The sequence below is a fragment of the Cordyceps fumosorosea genome, assembly GCF_001636725.1.
Source record: "Cordyceps fumosorosea ARSEF 2679 chromosome Unknown scaffold_6, whole genome shotgun sequence".
NCBI lineage: Eukaryota > Fungi > Ascomycota > Sordariomycetes > Hypocreales > Cordycipitaceae > Cordyceps > Cordyceps fumosorosea.
The window spans coordinates 230,970-249,382 of NW_017387306.1; the positions used below are offsets into that span (position 1 = coordinate 230,970).

At 55.0% G+C, this 18,413-nt stretch overlaps 7 protein-coding genes across 7 annotated transcripts; 1 reads left to right on the plus strand and 6 right to left on the minus strand.

The window, feature by feature from the left end:
* Window positions 1–1,681: 1,681 nt before the first annotated feature.
* ISF_03242 (hypothetical protein) lies at window positions 1,682–2,053 on the minus strand (the record flags this gene model as incomplete). The annotated part of the gene is made up of 1 exon (XM_018846848.1): window positions 1,682–2,053. One exon carries the CDS (start codon window positions 2,051–2,053, stop codon window positions 1,682–1,684), a length of 372 nt encoding a protein of 123 aa, XP_018705737.1.
* Window positions 2,054–2,868: 815 nt separating this feature from the next.
* Window positions 2,869–3,256, minus strand: ISF_03243 (Protease inhibitor I8, cysteine-rich trypsin inhibitor-like protein; the record flags this gene model as incomplete). Its single annotated transcript, XM_018846849.1, has 3 exons — window positions 2,869–2,934; window positions 3,005–3,121; window positions 3,191–3,256. The coding sequence occupies 3 exons, from the start codon at window positions 3,254–3,256 to the stop codon at window positions 2,869–2,871; spliced, it is 249 nt and encodes an 82-aa protein (XP_018705738.1).
* Window positions 3,257–4,194: 938 nt separating this feature from the next.
* Window positions 4,195–6,594, minus strand: ISF_03244 (Zn(2)-C6 fungal-type DNA-binding domain protein; the record flags this gene model as incomplete). Its single annotated transcript, XM_018846850.1, has 4 exons — window positions 4,195–4,373; window positions 4,524–4,765; window positions 4,827–6,355; window positions 6,427–6,594. 4 exons carry the CDS (start codon window positions 6,592–6,594, stop codon window positions 4,195–4,197), a joined length of 2,118 nt encoding a protein of 705 aa, XP_018705739.1.
* Window positions 6,595–7,315: 721 nt separating this feature from the next.
* On the minus strand, window positions 7,316–8,638 carry ISF_03245 (3-carboxymuconate cyclase; the record flags this gene model as incomplete). Its single annotated transcript, XM_018846851.1, has 3 exons — window positions 7,316–7,654; window positions 7,717–8,173; window positions 8,247–8,638. The coding sequence occupies 3 exons, from the start codon at window positions 8,636–8,638 to the stop codon at window positions 7,316–7,318; spliced, it is 1,188 nt and encodes a 395-aa protein (XP_018705740.1).
* Window positions 8,639–10,473: 1,835 nt separating this feature from the next.
* ISF_03246 (Phosphatidylethanolamine N-methyltransferase) lies at window positions 10,474–13,417 on the minus strand (the record flags this gene model as incomplete). Its single annotated transcript, XM_018846852.1, has 2 exons — window positions 10,474–13,169; window positions 13,234–13,417. 2 exons carry the CDS (start codon window positions 13,415–13,417, stop codon window positions 10,474–10,476), a joined length of 2,880 nt encoding a protein of 959 aa, XP_018705741.1.
* Window positions 13,418–15,379: 1,962 nt separating this feature from the next.
* Window positions 15,380–16,449, minus strand: ISF_03247 (eukaryotic translation initiation factor 3, subunit 4; the record flags this gene model as incomplete). Its single annotated transcript, XM_018846853.1, has 3 exons — window positions 15,380–15,604; window positions 15,715–16,360; window positions 16,421–16,449. 3 exons carry the CDS (start codon window positions 16,447–16,449, stop codon window positions 15,380–15,382), a joined length of 900 nt encoding a protein of 299 aa, XP_018705742.1.
* Window positions 16,450–17,364: 915 nt separating this feature from the next.
* ISF_03248 (hypothetical protein) lies at window positions 17,365–17,790 on the plus strand (the record flags this gene model as incomplete). Its single annotated transcript, XM_018846854.1, has 1 exon — window positions 17,365–17,790. One exon carries the CDS (start codon window positions 17,365–17,367, stop codon window positions 17,788–17,790), a length of 426 nt encoding a protein of 141 aa, XP_018705743.1.
* Between the last annotated feature and the right edge of the window lie 623 nt (window positions 17,791–18,413).

An 18,413-nucleotide genomic window follows, 5' to 3' on the forward strand; every position in this document is an offset into this window, starting at 1 on the left:
CGGTGCGGATATTAAAGCTGCACGGTCAGCGTAGCCACGCCAGAAAGGCCAAAAAGGCGGGAAACTGGATTGGCCGATATGGGGAGTTGACAGATGCCTCTTCAGATCTGTTTCCTGTACTGGGCAAACTTGCTGACAGTGCACTGCAAAGCAGCAGCACGGAGGGCAAACTGGGCGATGCGAGGAAAAAGGGGACTGTCGTTCGTTGGAAGCCCCCGCGTGAGCTGGAAGTTTGGTGGAGTCGAAAAAGGGCGATGCTAGGGATAAGGCTCGAAAGGTTTAATTAACAAGAAGTTTAAAAAGAAAGGTGGAAGAGATGAAGGGGAAATAAAACAGCAATTATTAAAACGGAAAATTCCTTGCCCAGCGCTTACGCTGTTCGATGTCCATGACACAAAATGTAGGTGGTTGGCTCCAGGAGGACTTGGCCAATGCGTCACGTGGCTGGGGGGGGGACGAACTCTGAACAATGCAGACAGACTTGTACTTGTCAGACAGCACGCAAAACAGCAAAGCGAGTGGCCTATCCCAGGACCAAAGTGGCCCCTGACAAAGTGGACAAACAGGGATGCTACTGCAGATTGACGTCGTTTGACTTCATCTTCTTTCTCTGGCCAGCCCAGCCCAGGGACTGACTAGTTAGTTGCCTCTAGCTGGAGCCAGAGCGGGAGGGATGTGGCCCCTGACCGAATCGCCTGGACAAACCAAACTCGGCAGCCGAAAGGAGAGACGAGACGGGACGAGCAAGTGCAAAAACAGGACCACCCACAGGGCTACAGTGGCCGAAAGACTGGACATCATGCGTCGACAGCGCATGCATGACCACGCCACTGCACCTAGGAAATGGACAGAGGTGACGCCCTCCTGCGGGATATTAATGCAACTACCTAGCCTTTCAGCCTTGAACCTTGGTATCGCAATAGACTAATAGCGTACAGAGAGCCCCTTTGGGCCGACGCGGAGTCATATTTGAACGCAGCATCACAAGCGTCTGCTCTATCTGTTGATGCATCACATGTAGCCGAGACAGTCGGTTACACATGACGTCCTTGGACTATGGCGCACCCAATAATACGATGCCACGCATAACCTAGATGTCATTTACAAACCAAGGCGAAATATCCACGGATATAAGCAGTCGATTACAATGTTGCTTTAACAGGTGGGGAAGGGTATAGAACTGGCAGTTCGCAGTTCCCGTGATAACCCAAGGAGAAAAAAAAAAAATACTCATTCACTTGCCCTTTTCTTCCCCCTTGTTTCCTGCCGCATGTTTCTCCATTCTCTGACTGGCAGAAAATTGATAATAACAAGAACAGTGGCATACTAACCTTCTGCTAATGGACATATGCTAACAAGTACCACCCACTGCATGGAGGGTGGGTGCACCTACAGGCCAACAAATCACACTATCGCGACTGGGAAAAATACTGTTCATTAAACGAAAATTAATATTCATCAATAAGAACTGTAAATACGCCGGTCAAGCCTGGGTAGACAAGCCGCCCCTGCCCTCAACCTGCGCCTGCCTCGCCACGACTGTACGCCATCATCCTCTGAACCTCCCCCTCCCACGCCGTCAGGTCCGTGTCCTCGGCCCCCCGCGCCGTCCCGCCGCGGCACCACCCGCGCCCTCATGCTCGCCCCCCGCTCCGCCCGGAATAGCATCACCAGGCTGTACCTATCCACCGCGCCAAGGTTCGCCATGAGCCTGCCCGGCCGCGCGGGCGCGCCGACCGCCACGCCTCCGGACCTGCAGCCCGCCGACGACGTTGGCCAGCAAGCGTGAGCGGTGCCAAAGTCGGTGTGGTGCGCCAAGCTCGTGCGGAGGTCCTCGTCGGCGGGGCTCGAAAAGGTCTCGATGAGGCGGATGGTCATGCCGGACGGCTAGGCCGGCCGCTGGACCGCGGAGATGGTGTCCTCGGGCAGAGCGAGGTGCTGCGCGAGGATCCGGTTCAGGATGGTCGCAATCTGCTGCCCCTGGTCGGGCGAACCGCTTGAAGCAGTCGATGCGCTTTAGCACGAGCTCAGGCAAGGGCTGCGGGTCAGTCATTCCCACGAGACCGTCCTGGCCCAGGTTGAACTACTCGAACCTATCCGGCTTCTGTTTTCACGATGCCTCGGGACTGGAATCTTCTTTCTTTCTTCTTTAGCCGCAGTAGTGTAAGTAGAAGTCTGCTTCTACCAAGACTCGGTAGGGTGATGGGTAGGAGTTACATACCCCAGGAGCTCTTTGGAATGTCCTGCAGGTACTGGTTCTTGACGCTCCCGGGCAGGTCAAAAGATCTCCTTGCCGATGAGGAGGAGCTCGTCGATACATCCGATCATTGCCTCGCCCAGGCTGTCTCCGCGAAGGTCAAGGAAGAAGAAGCCGAGTTCCTCGCAGGCTCTCGCGGCTTCCTGCGCGGCTGTTGCACCGTCCCGACGTAGACCTGAAGCGAGACCGTGTCCATCGACGCAAGCGGGACGTCGTCTGGGAAGCGGGGAATATCTTTGACGAATTTTATTCGAGGCTATTTCATCTAAAGATGAGACGTTTTCTATTCTTGATGGTATTCACCGCGTTGATGGGAATTGATGGACAAGAAGCGACTTGCTTTTAAGTTGGCAGCTGGCGGGGTTGGCGCGCCTCATGAATCCTAGAAGAGAAACGGCCGACACAAGTTGCAAAGTTTGCAAGGCAGCGGAAAAGGCCAACTAATCAAGGCTCACTTTTATTCACGTTGCAGCAAAGCCTCCGAGCTTGATGCGCTATCGTATTCTATCAACACGGCTCGGTCGCGGCAACGGCCGGCCCCATGGATCGGCACATTCATCCACCTGTTCCGAAAAGTGAGAGCCGTAGATCTCGCCGTGACATTTCCGCACCTAATGCGAACTTGGCTCGCTGACTTTGTCTTTTGGGCACTGGTCTCGTGGAATGCAGGTGCCGGCCTACACAGGTAGTTGACGCGAGGTTGTCGTTAGCCTTGGATCTTAATGAACGCAGAACACGGGCACGTACGCTGTCTCGGAGGAAGCCCGGTCGGCACCAGCATCCGCCGCCGCAGCGGATGGCGAGGCATTGGAAGTTTCCGCAGCCTTGGCAGACCGGCCCGCAGTCTTGCCGCACCTCGTTCACCTGCTCGGCGTGTTAGTTGGAACAAACGTAATGCAATTGGCGTTCCCATAGGGATAGACGCTCGCTTACGCCGCAGGCTTGGGACCAAACGCCGAGTGCGAATAGAGCAACGGCCAAGGGAACGGAGGTCTTCATAGTTGATGAGTAGATATGTGGTTGATTATGGAGAAGTACTGTGTAGTATAGATGTGACAGTTGTGTTATGCGATTTGAAAGGGACATGGGAGAGTATTTATATCGGGCCACCGCCAGTGCCCTCGTCGATCTCCGCATGTGTCTCACCTCCTCCGCCTTTTCACCAACAATGAATGGTGTGTCTTGTAAGGCATTGTGTAAGCATCAGTCCAAGGCAGCACAAGGCTACGAGGGGCGGTGCAATCCTTTGCCAACAAGACAGAGTCTTTCTCGACTGAATGTACGGATTCAGTCATTTTTCAACATCGCGCAGCCTAGGAGCGGCCATTTATGCCTGCATGAGACAAAAGCCGAACCCGAGGGTGATGGTCCACCGGGCGTTTCTTTTTATGACCAACATGGACAAGTCCATGCGCAGAGTAAGGCTGGGCTGAAAAAAGCTGGCCCGTTCCTCTTTCCACTGGGTTCGGGACCCCGGCCGAGCTTCCGCGCGAGGGAGATGGAAAACAAAAGGCTGCAGCTTCGCAAGTGGACAAAAACCAGCAGATCAGGTTCTCACACCGCCAGCTTTCTCAGAGTTGTCCTTGCCTCGAAGCTCGGCTTTGACGAGTATAGACGGCAGTCCAAGAAGAGCGCGGGGTAGACCGCGCTTCAAAGATGTCGAACTTCTCGTAGAGTTTGGACTGAAGAAATGCTGTAGTATGAACCGCATCCTTTGCTGCGTACATTAGTTACCCACAAAGGGAATCAATGTGCATTTTATTCCCTTTCCTGTATGTCTCTCCTGACACCCACCTCTGCGCATTCCTTCAGAGCCCAGGTAGGCCATCCATCAAAGCATCAGCCTGTGCCGCGTGTTCCGGCGATTTATTCCGCAAAGATAATCAGGTCAAAGCCTTAGGGAGATGATGTAATTTGATAGGTCCTCGCATATCCTACTAGGCGTGGCTCGCCGCTTGCATGCGCGGGAGAATCCTCCAGGTCCGAGAGACCTCATTGGGAAGGCGGCCGGCAGCCCTCCGAGCCTGAATGTCTCGGCAGGCGAGTTGGGCGAGACCTCCTGCTAGCGCGGATTTGCAGGCTTCCTCGTCCTTCGAGATGCATGTATCGCCCAGAGCTAGTTGCAATCAGTTGGTTGTTGGCTTTCATCCCAGTCTTTGCTTGCTGATAACGCGTCACAGAGGCGCAAAAGGAAGGAGATGCTAGTAAATAATCCTTCAGCCTGGCACAGATCAACTATTCTGTATCTCTGCATTTAGAAACGCACGCCGTCGCACGTTGGCCTCCTTGACAATCTCGGCCGCCAAGTTGATGCTCGGCGCCAGGACGGAATAGCGACCCAGCTCATCAATCACGCCCTGGATGATCGAGTCCAGCGCCTTCTCGTCCGGCACCAGGCTCAAGACCAGGTCTCGCAGAGACGGCGAAATTGTTGCTCCCATGAGGAGCAGCGACTGCGAGGCCATGGACAGCGCGCCCTGCCACGTATACGGCATGTGGCCGGCATGACTGTGAAATGGGTCAACGCATGAATTTATAAGCGCGGTAGTTCCCAAAATCCGACACTTACTGCTCTGATATGTGCTCCAGCTGCCGCACCGATGCGTCTAGACACTTGCGGCAGCCCTCACGCACCACGGGATCCGATACGGCCCGCGGGTCCCGCAACACGCGCCGCACGTACGGCCGGTAGATGATGACCTTGCAGGCGTGGTAGCGCAGCTTCAGGACGGTCTGCACAGGGTCCCGCAGCGGCCGCGCACGCGCAAACGAGAACCGCAGCGCCGGCGGCAGGCCCTCGTACCACTGCGTCAGCTGGTAGTCGAGCTCCGCCACGACCGGCGCCAGGCTGCTGCTCGTCTCGGCGAGTGCGCCGTCGGCGTACAGTAGCTGGCTCACCCGGTTGAGGAGCCTGCGGAGCGCAATCTCGGCCAGAAAGTACCAGAGCTCGTCTGCGGCGCCCGGGGACGCGTCCACGTCTCCGTCTTCGGCTTCACCATCATCAACAGCCGCGAAGCCGCCCGGTAGGCCGACCTGCTCCTCGAACTGGGCGACGCCCGAGTGCGGCAGGTCCAGCTCCGCCAGCAGGTCGCTCTCGAAGAGGAGCGTGTTCCAGTAGATGCGCTCCACCAGCTCCGTCTGCTGACCACGCGCCATGAGCAGCAGCTGCAGCTTGGCGCCCGCGCTGCTCAGCAGGCTCCACGCCTCGAGCGGCCGCGCGAGGTAGAAAAGGTACGCGGCCGCCAGCAGCAGGCACTGCGCGGCGACGGCGCTGCTAGCCGTCAGCATCCCCGGGAGCAGCGCCCAGGCGGCGGCAAAGTGCGACAGCCCTGGCGGTTCCTGCTCTCCCGACGCCCGGCGCGCTCTAGGCCCGCCGAGGCTGGCCCGCCCGAGAGCCAGCACCAGCAGCACGACGCAGCTCTCCGGGCCGGTGCGGAACTCGCTGGCCAGCGCCGCTCGGTAGTGAGCCTTCCACGTGTACGGGTTGACGCATGCATACCAGACGTTGACCTTGGCAAAGTAGGCCTCGACGTATGCCGGTGCGTTGGACAGGTCGACAGCCGCTGGTAGCGGCTTGGATGCTAGGTCTAGTGGTTCGCGCTCCATCTCGAGCTGAACGAGAATCTGTGGATCGTACTGATGAGGAACCAGGTCGCGGATGAGCGGCCACTGCAGAAGATGGAACGCGGCATTGGTGTGGCACTTTGGCATGGTCGAGATATTCGTCCCGCTCGTGGCCGCTGCGTTCGCCCAGGTCCCCAGCCCGCCATTAAGAATAACTGGTACGGCAGCCCCGGGCCCGTTTGGTGTCGCGAATGGCCCGTTGGGACTGGTAACTGTGGCTGCGGCGCTGCTCGGGGAAGGAGACAGCTGTGACGGGTTGGCCGCGATGCTGGTGCGATAATGTTGCTGCTGGTGCGATATGCTCGCCTGCAGCATGCCCTCTATGCGATTGAGGTGATCGATGATCATCTTATCGCCAACGTCGAGCTTCACGACTGGTTCGCGGTAGACACAGTTGGCTCCGAGCTCGGTGCAGAGCTTGCATTTGGGCCGGGTGCCGTCGCAGCGCGACTTGCGCGAGCGGCACACCTCGCACTGGCGACGGTATTCAGTATTTACTTACAAGAACGAAGTTTTAAGGTAGCGAAGGAGGCAACTTTACGTACTGCAATAGTGGCCCTCCTCCGTGGATAATCCACGACCCCGTCATCGAATGGTCTTTTGAGTGGGTTTGAGCTGGACGCTTCATCCGGATAATCGTCCTCGTCCCTCAACAAGCTACGCGAAGCTGTGGCGGGAGGCGAACTCTGAGTGACTTTTGGTTTTGAACCCATGGTTACCCATCAACCATGTATTGTGTCAAGATTACCTGTAGGGATCGATTCAGTAGCGTAACGGCCTCACGTAGCGCTGGGGAAGCTCGAGCGGCGTGAGGCCTAAGAAAGGCACGTATGCCCCTTCTTGAACGGTAACTCTAAATGGAATGCGAAGAATGGTTTCTACCGGCTCGGAAGAGGATCATGCCCGTGGATATTGTTTCCTTAGCAGGTATGGCAAACGGGCGGTGCCCACCAGTGAGTGCACTTGTCGAGCGGCCGAGATGCGTCGGATGAACGAGAAGGCTCGATACCGATTTTTAGTAGTATAAAGGCTATAGTTCAACACCACGCTATGCCATTCGGGATGTTTCTGTCGATCAGGCAATCGACGCCTTGGAAGCGCTGTTTGATGTTTAGTTCACGATCCTTTGCCAGGAGGAGCGAACGTTGATGTGGTGGGTCAGGCTACCAGTAGCTGTGCTGGCTGAGCAAAGTGAAATTACCAGCTGTCAACTACCTAAAAAGATCGGCGCTGTCACGCATTACGAGACAAATATTGTTCAAATCTTGCCATGCTGCTGAAATTCGACATGTTGCTATAGTCCAAGTATATATGTCTGCGCATGATGCCATATGTACGTATAAAGCCAGGCCACCGCTATGTATCTCTCAACACCCCCCACCTCCGATCCCGGGGCCGGCCCAGGTCTCGCAGTCCTCCTCCTTCCTCATCATCTTACTCGTCAAAGATGACCGAGGTAATCTCACCTGCGATGTTGGCAAACGACTCAAAGTCGCCGAGCTTGCCCGTCGCCGGGTCGCGCTGCATGACGACGACGCGGGAGTCCTTTTGCAGGCCGATGGCGATCTTGGTGCCGGCCTTGTTCATCGAGAAGTGGCGCGGGAAGCTGCCGCCCGAGGGCACATCCTGCAGGAAGGTGAGCTTGCCGGTGCCGGCGTCGATGGAGAAGTTGATGATGGAGTCGGAGTCGATCTGCTTGGTCTTGTCGTCGAAGCTGTCCACCTTGTAGATGTTTTCGCGGCGCGACGACGCGACAAGGAACTTTTGGTCAGGCTATGTTTTGTGGTCAGTCATCAAATCCAAGCGCACACACTTGATCCCGGAGATGTACTCACGGAAACGACAATCTCGGACGCGGCCGCCTTGTCGGGGACTTGCCTCCCCTCGCCGTGCACACCAATGTCGAAGATCTCCTTCAGGCTGATACCGGCGCCTTCGTAGCCGACGTCGTAGCCGACAATCGTGTTGCCGAGCTCGGTGATCAGGTACAGGTAGGTCTTGGCGCCGTGGACGGCGAAGGCGACGTGGCGCGGGCCGCTGCCCGGCTTGGCCTTGACGGGCGGCAGCGCGGTGGCCTGGAGCGTCTGGTTGTCGAGCGAGAAGAGGCGGACCAGGTCGGCGCCGAGGTCCGGGACGACGAGGAAGCGGCCGGTCGGGTCGAGCACGGCTTCGTGCGGGTGCGGCGCGTTCTGCTGGGGGTTAGGCCCGGCGGGCTCGGTGAACTTGGTCGACTGCACGTTCTTGATGTTGGCCGGATCGCTAACGTCCCAGGTGCTGAGCGTGGAGCCGCCACTACGGACATACTTGTTAATTTTGGGTTTGGAAAGACGGTGAGTTGGCATGATATTAAGAGCCTTGGACGTACTAGTGCGCCATGGCAAAGCCGTGGCCCTTGGCGCCGTAAAAGACGCCGCTCACCGGGCCCGGAGCGGTGGTGACCTTGCCGATCTGGGTCAACGTGCCGTCGTCGTTGGTGCGGTACGACGAGAGCGAGCCGCCAGGGGTCTCGAGACCCTCGTCGATGCAGTACAGCATCGGGCACGGCTGCTTGAGCGTCAGCCACGACGGGCTGGCCTTGCAGCCGTCGCTGGTGGCCACGGCCTTGACCGAGGGGTACTTGCCACCCGCCGGGGGCGTCGTCTCCGTCAGGTTCAGCGTCGTGATGGTGCCCGCGTACGAGGTGACGTAGAGTATGTTGGGGTTGGCCGCGGCGCTGCCGGCGAGGAGCAGGAGGGATGCGAGGGAGATGAGAGCCATGTTTTCTCTGTTTCTAGGGTAGTTTTCTGTAGGTTTTTGGAGTTTGTTGGCAAGAGGAAGAAGGGGGAAGGGAGGGTTTATCAGGAGGCGCAGACCAGGCGCACAACGTGTATTCAAGTTGGTGAGACGTCAAGATTAAGCATAAGTTTCCGATCTAATAAGGAACATGGGACGGGGTACAAGAGCGGGCAGGCGCAGGCTTTTTAAGTCAAATCAACTCTCACTCACTGTTTGACGGCGCCAGACTCTGCCCGTCATTCACCACTGTAAGAAGTAATCAAGTGCTAATAATGTACAGCACCAATTCTGGCTGGGTTGGCCCTTGTTTGGGCGATCCACGGCTACTACCTATGTATGTACATTAACTTAACTTGGGACAAAGCTTTGATGTAACCAAAGAAAGGGCCAACACTCATTGGGCCTGGTTTATGCGCCGGCCCTGAATTTGTGTAGAAATTTGTCTAGGCTCCGCAGGGGAGAGAATCTTGACCAACGTTACTCCATAACTATGCACTCCAGTTCATTAGTATTCCTCGTTCCAGTGGTCAGATGCGGCCCCAGCCGCCCGTCGATGACCAGGCGGCGTTTCTTTTCCCGTCCACATACCAGTAGTCACTGGTAACTGGGGTCCGTAACCAGCAAGCAGAAAGTAGGATCAAGCTTCCCCTTGTCTGTCACTCTTTGCAATGGCTTGGCGAGACTTGATTTGATGTCATTCACCTGAAATCTGCAGCTTGCATCTCCCTTGTCTCGCTCGCCCTGCAAGAAAGGCTGCCGCTGTGACCCTCCCTTCTTTCTACCCCCACGGAGTATCCCACAAAGAAAGTCAATAGGTCAATAGCGCAGGGTTGCTTGCATATTACCTACCACGTCCTAGGTTGTGCTTACCAATGAAACTGGACCAGGGGTGTCTTTGTGAGCTTCCTTTTATGCTCATTTCGTGGGGTTCTTCTTCAAATCTGGTCTTTCTTTCAGCCATCGTTGTGACTTTTCTTACCACACGACAGGCAACCTGAACCTGCGTAACGTGGTAATAATATCCCACCAGTCAAAGGACCGAGAACCGCACAGCGAGCTTACTTGTACCTATTCGAATCTCACAAGAGGCTGCCAGCGATTCGCCCACCCTCTCTGGCAGCAGCCTACGCGAGACGGGTAGCCCCTGCATAACACTCTGGCCATTCTTCAATCACAGATCGAAACGCCCCGTGCTCGCCCGGTATTACAGTTGTTTCACACCACAGCATTTACCAGATAGACAAATTGATGACTCGTGGTCAGGGCTGTAACACGCCACGAACCTAACCTTTGCGCTTCCCGCCTTTAGGGCCTCTAGGGTAGGGGTTACTACCTCAGGAGTTACTGGTTCCGCTGCCCAAGTTGAGGGAGGGGTCATCAGCGATGCTCCAAGAAATGGTAGGTTAGGTTAGTTACTACTACTGTAAAAAAGTAGGCTTGGCCCAGAGGTGAACTCGCAACGTTTACAGGTTGCATTCGTCCCCCACACATCGCCAATCATGCCTTTCGTCGACATCGCCATCCCCCACCGATCATCTCACCTCCAGTTAGCTCACTCGCTGTCTCTGGTTGCAGTCGCACTGTAGTGTCTTCTTTAATCCAATGCTGACACTTCTTTGTATTCTTTTTGCTTTTGGGTATCCTATCTTGTAAAAGTAATTGAAACATCCCCAAGTGCTCCTCAACTCCATGCCCAAACATTTCGCCCACAACTTTTACCACTTGCAACTCACCCACTCGGCGTCGTGGTGCCCCTAGAATGTGACAAACTGTACGGTGCCTATATATGCACCAGTTAGCATCAAGCCGCACGCACTCTAGTTACCATAGATGCCGATTGATATTGATCCACCACTCACCAGGACTTGCTTTGCGTTGCATATTCTCCACGCTAGCTTGCGCACGTTCCGATCCGCGAGAACAACTGCTGGTGCAAATTCAATGCCAAACATTTCCCGCACAGCATAAACAATTCTTTTGGCGTACTTCCCATCTCTTTCAACGTGGCTGCCAAACACTTCTGTCTCGTCCTTGGGCGCAATCTTGGGGTCGCGGTCCAAGCAGTTGCGTACCACTGGCAATAGGATAGACTCAACAGCCCCGGCGTACATGCCCTTAGCATCCACATCCACGTCCTCTTCGTCAAACTTTCCTAGAGCAATCTCAAAAGGCTCCGACACCGCCATCACTTTGTGGTGTCCGTCGTGGTGGTAGCGGAACTCGAATACGCCCTGAGTCCACCAGAGCTTGTCACCTTCAAAAACAACCTCACCCCCGACAACATCCGCCTCGCCATTCTCCCCAGTAACCTTGTGCTGCGGAACAACAACATTGGCTTCCAAGTTCGGATTGTCGTAGCTGCTTGCATTTGTCGGTACCCATCGGCCCAAAGAGGACACTTCGGTCATGTCCCTCGATCGATTGTCACTAACCATGTACAGACCAATCCAATCCTTGGCACTGTGGTTAGCTGGCGCTGTCCACTTCACCTTGAGAGGGGCGCCATATTCGAATGTCATGGTCTTAACGTCCTTGGGGAATCTTCCAGTGAGACCTTCTTTTCCAGTTGCCCTCTCATGAAGCGACGCTACCGTAGCGGTTTGGCCGTCAACCTTGAGCGAGAATTGCTTGGGGTCTAGGCCCTCGACATCCGACGAGATGCGAGTGAGAGTCAGCCTGGCAGGTGCAATGTTGAAGATTGCTGAAGTATCACGGACAATAGTCTTGACTCCGGAAGCAAACTTGGGGCGGGCAGTGTCGATGAAATCCTCAACAAATTGCGTCGTGTCATCCAAAACCTTGTCCATGCTCTCCTGAAGAGTCTTGACAGGAGGCGGCAGCGAGCGCTTGATGAACTTGGTCAGGCCAGCTTCGCTGCGGAGACCTCTACCGTAAATCTTTTGCATATGCGGTCGCTCAACGTACGAGATGAACCAAATAGTCATCAGCTGCGCCGAAAGAGCCATAAGAAATATGGCGCGGCTCCAGGTGATGAGCGCAGCACCCCACAGCCCTGCAATGCCAAACACACGCTCTGGGTTGTTTACGAAGCGGTAGATAGAGGTATAGGTAAGCTTTGCTTGGTGGTCGAAGAAATAGTCACCACAGAACCACCCAAACTCGCCCAGGGACTCGTACACGCTGAAAGCGGTCCAGAGTTGCAGTGCAATAAGACTAGCACCAATAACATGCTTGAGTAGCACCAGGCCATAGCCCCAGTCCGCGGGGAACGAGTACATTTTCCAGCACGCCGCCATGAAGGAAGCATTCGTCATGATCATGCTGATATGATGCATGCCCTTCCACTGGCGCCAGGCTTCCTGGGCAGTTTCGCCGTACTTCAAAAAGTGCCGCGTCCACAATTTAGACTTGGACTGCTCATCAAGAAGAATGCCGAGACCGACGTGATACCAAACTCGCCAGAGCATAGCATGGCCGACAAACATGGCTTGCCAGAAGGGAGTAGCAGAAGTTGTCAGCGCAAGAGTTGCCACGTATGCAGGCATCAGCACCACCGCAATGTCGGAGACGCGGAAGAGATCCATGTTTGCGAATCCGACAAGATTATGCACGGTGTCCGGGGAGTCTTGGGGTGAGACCAGGATGGAGCCATCGGGCGACGGCTGGGCAGTAGGTTTTCCGGGCGTGAGCTTTGCACTTGCATCTTCTAAAGGAGTCGGCGTGTTACGCGGGGGCGGCGGGTTGTAGGTCTTTTCAATGTGCGGGTTCTCGACAACGACGAGGAAGGCGAACTGGGCGGCATGGGCTGCAATGGAGATGAAGAGCACCTCGTAGCTAGCAGCCATCATTGAGATGCCGTAGTAGCCAGCATAGCCAATCGAATACATGGGATGGGGGGCCATCTCAAATACGCCGTCGAAGGTCAGGTCTTGGTCGATGAGATAGAAAAAGTCACCCCAGTACCAGGCAAAATCCTTTACAACTCTGTGGGCGTCGAGTTTCACCCAAAGATTGAAGCCGATTAGAGCAATGCCAATAACCCAACGCGCGATGCCGACGAAGACGCTTTCAGAGTCGGGCGTGTGGCCACAGACAATGGCAAAGAGGCAATAAGAGGTAAAATCACACATGAGAATCAAGTCTACTACCCGTCGGAAAACCAGCCAAGTATTGTACTCAATAGGGGCCTTTTCAAAATCGTAGTCTTCCGGGATCTTTGCCTCGAGCTCCTTTTTTAGTAGATTGTAGAGCCATGGTCGAGGGTTGTTGCCTGACTTGGGATCCTCGAAGAGTTTCCAGCGGATGGCCCAGCTGAGGAGACGGTTGTAATTGGACTGTATGTGTAGAAGCACACCAATTCCAACGTTGTAGGAGGAGCGCCAGAAGAGAAAAATGATGGCGAAGACCGGCTTCTTCCAGGCCGCGGGCAGCATGTAGGCGGCGAGGATGTGAAGGGCAAGGATCGCAATGACGATGAGATCCGAAAGATTCTTTGGCTGGCGCGGGTCAAGAAGCTGTGAAACCATGTCGTGGGTAGTAGGGACGACAAAAACTATAGACGGTATTAGCCCACAGAGAGGAAATGGTACACGGCACGGTGTTAGTTCTCGACATACCAGTTCCATCCGGCGTCCTGCCGTACATCTTTTGGGGCTTTGCATCAGCATGATCGGGACCCAGATCAGCTGGCGTGGAAGGGTCGCCGAGCTCAGACGCAGCCGGAGTGTGTTGAGAGCCGGCGGCATCGTCGCGGTATTGTTGCCGCTTCCGCAGCTCCGAAAATGCAGCGGTAGTAGCCATTGCGAGCGATTGGGGTTGAATCCAGATGGCGAACAATGTATTGGGCAAGATGCAGAGGGAGAACTACTGCAGGAGCAGGAGAAGACGGGAAAAGGCAAAGTGGGCAACGGCGGACGCGGAGTGGAATGCGGGTTGGTTAAATACGGTCTGGTTTCCGGTTGGGATCGGCGCACATAAATCTCTGGTGGGGGGGCGAGCGAGGCGTCCGTCGAGAAGAGCCGGGGCGCACCACCGTTTGTTCAACCACAACGTCACGGCTCCGCTGGAACGTGAGGTGCAGCAATTAGCGTGGCAGTGTGTGAGAAGCGTGTGGGCTCGGCTTGAATCAATCGTATGGATTGCGGCAAAGCGAACGATGGAGGACGGGAGCTGACCAGGCAATGATTGACGAGAGAGCAGTGGTAGCCGGGTAAATTGATTCGTTGCAGCAAGAGCGACTAGTAGAGACGCGCAGGCTACTGCGCTGCAACCTGGGGCGGTACGATACGATATGGGGATGACGGGGGAACGGAGTGTTGAACTCGGCTTGTGTCGCGCGACAGCGGTGGGTTGAATGGAGTTGAATGAAGGAGAATTGAGGGCTGATTGTTGGGTGAAGGAGGGGACTCGAGACGAGATTTAGTGGAGGTTTGCTGTTTGGAAGGAGGCTAAACATGGAGAGCACAGGCTCTATGGCGGGGGCGATTCCAGCTCCCCCCCCAGGCAGCCAAATCAGATGTCAGCGTCCTTTTCAGCGGTCGCGAGGCTGCCATTAGCGCTGCAGAGCTCATGCACGGCGCTGAGCGCGCTGGAAGATCGCGGGAGCTTGAAAGATCAGGTGGAAGAGACCGGAAGAGCTTGGAAGAAGGAAGGGAGAGATTGAGCATAGGATATGGAGGATCCTGGAAATATGCTTTCTTCAAGTTCAAATTATCACTAGAGTAACTATCAGTACTGCTATTTCGTTTCTATCATCACCATCACCACCATTGTCACCATTGTCCCCGTCATCACTTATGTACATAACCTCTCCTGCTTTATTATTAGAGAGGTACCTGTTTTTCAGTGGCCGGCATCCGCAAGGTCAGGTTCTTTCCAGACAGGCTCTGGAAGAGTAAACCGCCTCTAACCACGCATCTAATGAGATGCTAGATTAATCTACAGAACTCTTGAGCCGCAGTTGCATGCATCTTCTAGTATGTATGGCCCTTCTGTCAGTCCCCCTTCACTGCGGCATTAACAATTTCTTTGCGGGTACCTGTCCAGTGCCGATGCCATGTCTATCTCAGCGGCTTGACACATTCTCAAGGGCGACGACCATGTACATGCTGCGTATTGGCACTCTTTTTGAACCGCGTGATGCAGCTCCTGATCGGGACAAGACAAAACACACCTTCCGTAAATAGTTAGTCATTTCTTTTCACAATTTGAGACTATTCAGACCGACGCATTGCAACGTGGCGCTGCCTTATCCGGCCGCCACCTCTTGCGTGATGGCCTGTCGCGTCGACGATCAAGAAGAAACCTAAAAACTCGCTGTTATAGCATACACCATTTACTATGAAGGGGGACTGACTATGTTCTGCTTGTCTTTATTTACGCACACATGAAAAAGAAACATGGCTTACACCTGGCTTTCTGAAAGCACCACCTGGCGCAGCATCACGCCAGAGTGGAAACAACCTCAACCCCTGCTGAATGTCCCTCTTTCACATGCCAATTATTACAACTACATTCAACAATTCAGCCCTCTTCCCAACAATATCCCTCTGAAGCAACCCGCAAATTGCTCATTTACTTTCATGGCAGCGGCTCATGTCCAAATTGACATCACAGTCCCGCAACATACAACGCCGCCACAACCATACCAGTCATCAAACATACGACCACATGCCAGCACCACAAGCGATAAGGTAAAGTCGTAAATCCCATTACCATGCCCCATGAACCTTTCTAAAGCTACAATGCAACAACCATGTACTTTTACTGGGGCTTCTTCGCGAACTCCACACGCAGAATAAGATGCTTGAAACCAAATCCGTCCATCTTGCTGCACGCCTTGACGGCGTCGCCCCGATCCGCAAAACTGATGAAGGCGAATCCCTTCGCCATACCCGTGTCCCTGTCCTTGGCCAGGTATACTCTGGTAACACGTCCAAAGCGCTCGAACATGTCGCGCAGCTCCCCTTCCTCGGCCATTTCCGAAACCTGTAGTCCAATACCGTCAGCATTATCATCATCACCACCCTCAGCAGCGGCAGCAGCAGCAGCAGCCGCCGCATACCTGTCGCGCCGAGGCAGCCAGGTTCACTACTCACGTTGGTAACACGCAGCGTAGCGAGGTCGTCCCGCTCGCCATACTTGGAGCCCGCCATGGTGCTCCCTGCCGTGGCGCCTCCGCGCAGCGCTGGCGGCACGTAGGAGCCCTTCTTGGCGCCCACGCCGCCCGCACCGCCCGCGCCACCGGCGGAGGGTTCGTCGCCCATGCCCGCCGCGACGTCGGCGGCGCCGTTCTCGCCGATCGGGGCCATGGTGTCCTTGTACGGACACCTCGCCGTGAAATGTTCGCCGTTGCAGATGCGGCACTTGACCTTCTTGTCCTTGAGCTTGTCCTTCATGGCCTGCGCGTTGGGGTCGGCGCTCTCGTCCTTCGCGTCCTTGCGCCAGCTGACGCTCGGCCGGAAGATCATGTTCTCAGCGATGGAGGTGGTGTCTGGCGCCGGGCCGGCGCCGTCGTTGGAGCTGGCGCCAAACTTGGCCCAGCTCTTGCGGTCGGCCACGCGCGGGTTGACCTTTTCCGTGTGCGTGATGTAGCGGATGCGGCGCGTCGTCTTCACTTTTTGGCCCTCGTCGTTGAGGCGGTATGTGATGATGGTCTTGGTGCCGTCCTTGTTGGCGATGGTCTGGGGCGCGGGCAGCTCGGTGCTGGTCTCCTCGATATCATCGTCGTCGGCCCAGTCGTGCCTGGGAGAATGGTGGGGTTAGTCACTGCCAGCTTGCCTGCTCGCGGGTGAGCAAACTCACTTGGCCTTGGTGGGAGCCGTGGAAGCCATGATTTCGGTTCTGTGCGGTAGCTATGCGGATTGTGTATGTATCCTGCTTCGCAGCTGCGTATGGCGTCGGTTTGAGGGCGGCGTGAATGTGTTCGACTCTTTCGTGGGGTTTCTCGTTCAACTCTGAATTTACCACTTTTTCGTGGTGTGATACTAGCCACAGTGGGGCTTTGGTGTTCTCGCCACAACGCGAACTGTGGCGAACGCGTTTCAAGTCACGTGATTCTTGAGCTTGGAGGGTTGCGAGGAGCAGGCGATCCGGGGATGAGATGCAAATATCAACAAAATTGGCCGAATTTGAAAGGCTGTTTTAATTTAATTGCTATCGCCCTTCATAGTCAGCAATCACTCTGAAAATAGCCAAGTTTCCCGAAGTGTGGCTGCGTTAAACTTTCTTTGTAATGCGGTGACGAGGCTTCCGTCTAAGCCGCCGGAGAGAGGCTGAAGGCCATGGCAGCATTCAACCAATATTTATTGTTATTTTTTTTTTCATCTAATCCAATGCGACATAAGTAAATAAAAAACGTTCGTGTCTGTGTTCTAAGACCGGCATTCCGCAATTTCAACGTCGTCTTGGCAGCCACCGACTTCGCAACCCGACTTCCCCCAGACTACATGCCAAGGGTTGCTTTGGGTGGGAAGCCAAGCGTGGCGCAGCCAGCGCAGCGTCTAAAATGGCCACTGCCCAAGTCCGCCACTGTGAAGTGCGTAATCCTGTCAACCCGCATCCGTCGTTCTGCCGTCTCAACCGAGACGCCGCGGGTTTCGACTTTAAATATTCCCCAACGCCTTCCCTCCAAATATCTAGGACTCCTGTCTTTTGATTTTCCACCTACCGTTTACCAATCGAACACCATCCTTTTGATTAGCCTTTCATAGCAGTTATCCGTTCGCGACCGATCCCCGCTACAAAAAATGTCTGGCAAAACCGAGGAGCAGCCGCCGCCTTACGGAGGTGCCCCTAATCCTCCCAAGGCCACATACCCAGGCCCAGGCCCATCGCAATCGCCATATCAACAAAACGAACCATACAATCCTCCTCAGCAGCAGGGGCAGCAGCAATACTACCAGCCCGGCCCGCAGATGGGATACCACCAACAACAGCAAGGCCCTTACGGCCAACCGCAGTACGGCCAACAGCCATATGGACAGCAGCCATACGGCCCTCCTCAAGGACAATACCAGCAGGGACCGTATCAGCAAGGTCCTTATTACCAACAGCAGGGTCCTCCCCAAGGCAACTCCGGCAACAACGACAGAGGCATGGGGGCTGCTACTGGCATTCTCGGCGGTCTCGCTGCGGCTTGCGCGTGCTGCTGCTGCATGGACATGCTGTTTTAAATCGTTCGATATATGATTTATTAGAGGAGAGGACGTTTGAGAACTGAATGTGTCATTGCGCTGGTATCACGACGCGCTGAATCGGATCGCGGGGTATGGGACTTGGATGGTGTTTTCTTGAGGGATACTTGGTCGGTATTTGCTTCTTTGCCGGCGTTGGAGAGACAGAAAACTATTCTCTGCTTTTCCTTTGTAATTTTTAGATGTTTTTTAATACATTCTCTTGCTGTTGAACTGTGCAAGTCCTCAACGCGAGGGATGGAAAGCGATTTTATCAACTTGATCAAATTGTATGCTTGTAGATGCCCAACTGCCTGAGTACTGCGCTATCAATATTCCCTGCATATTGACTCTTGGCTGCAGGTACCCAGTGCCGAGTTCTGCCAGCTGTCGTGCAGTCTCAGCGCAAAGCGTTGCCAGCCAGTGAATCACGACTCGAAAGAAAGGCTGCATGTCACTGGTCAGGCATGGGTGGGCCATTGCTGCCGCAGGGAGGATACGCGCCAGGTTGCCGTTGAGCAGGGCGACAAAGAGCCTAGGGACAAAAAGGGGCAAGAATTGGGTTGAACTACAAAAATAAGAACACAACGAGCAAAGGTGTCTAGAATAAAGAAGGCGGATGG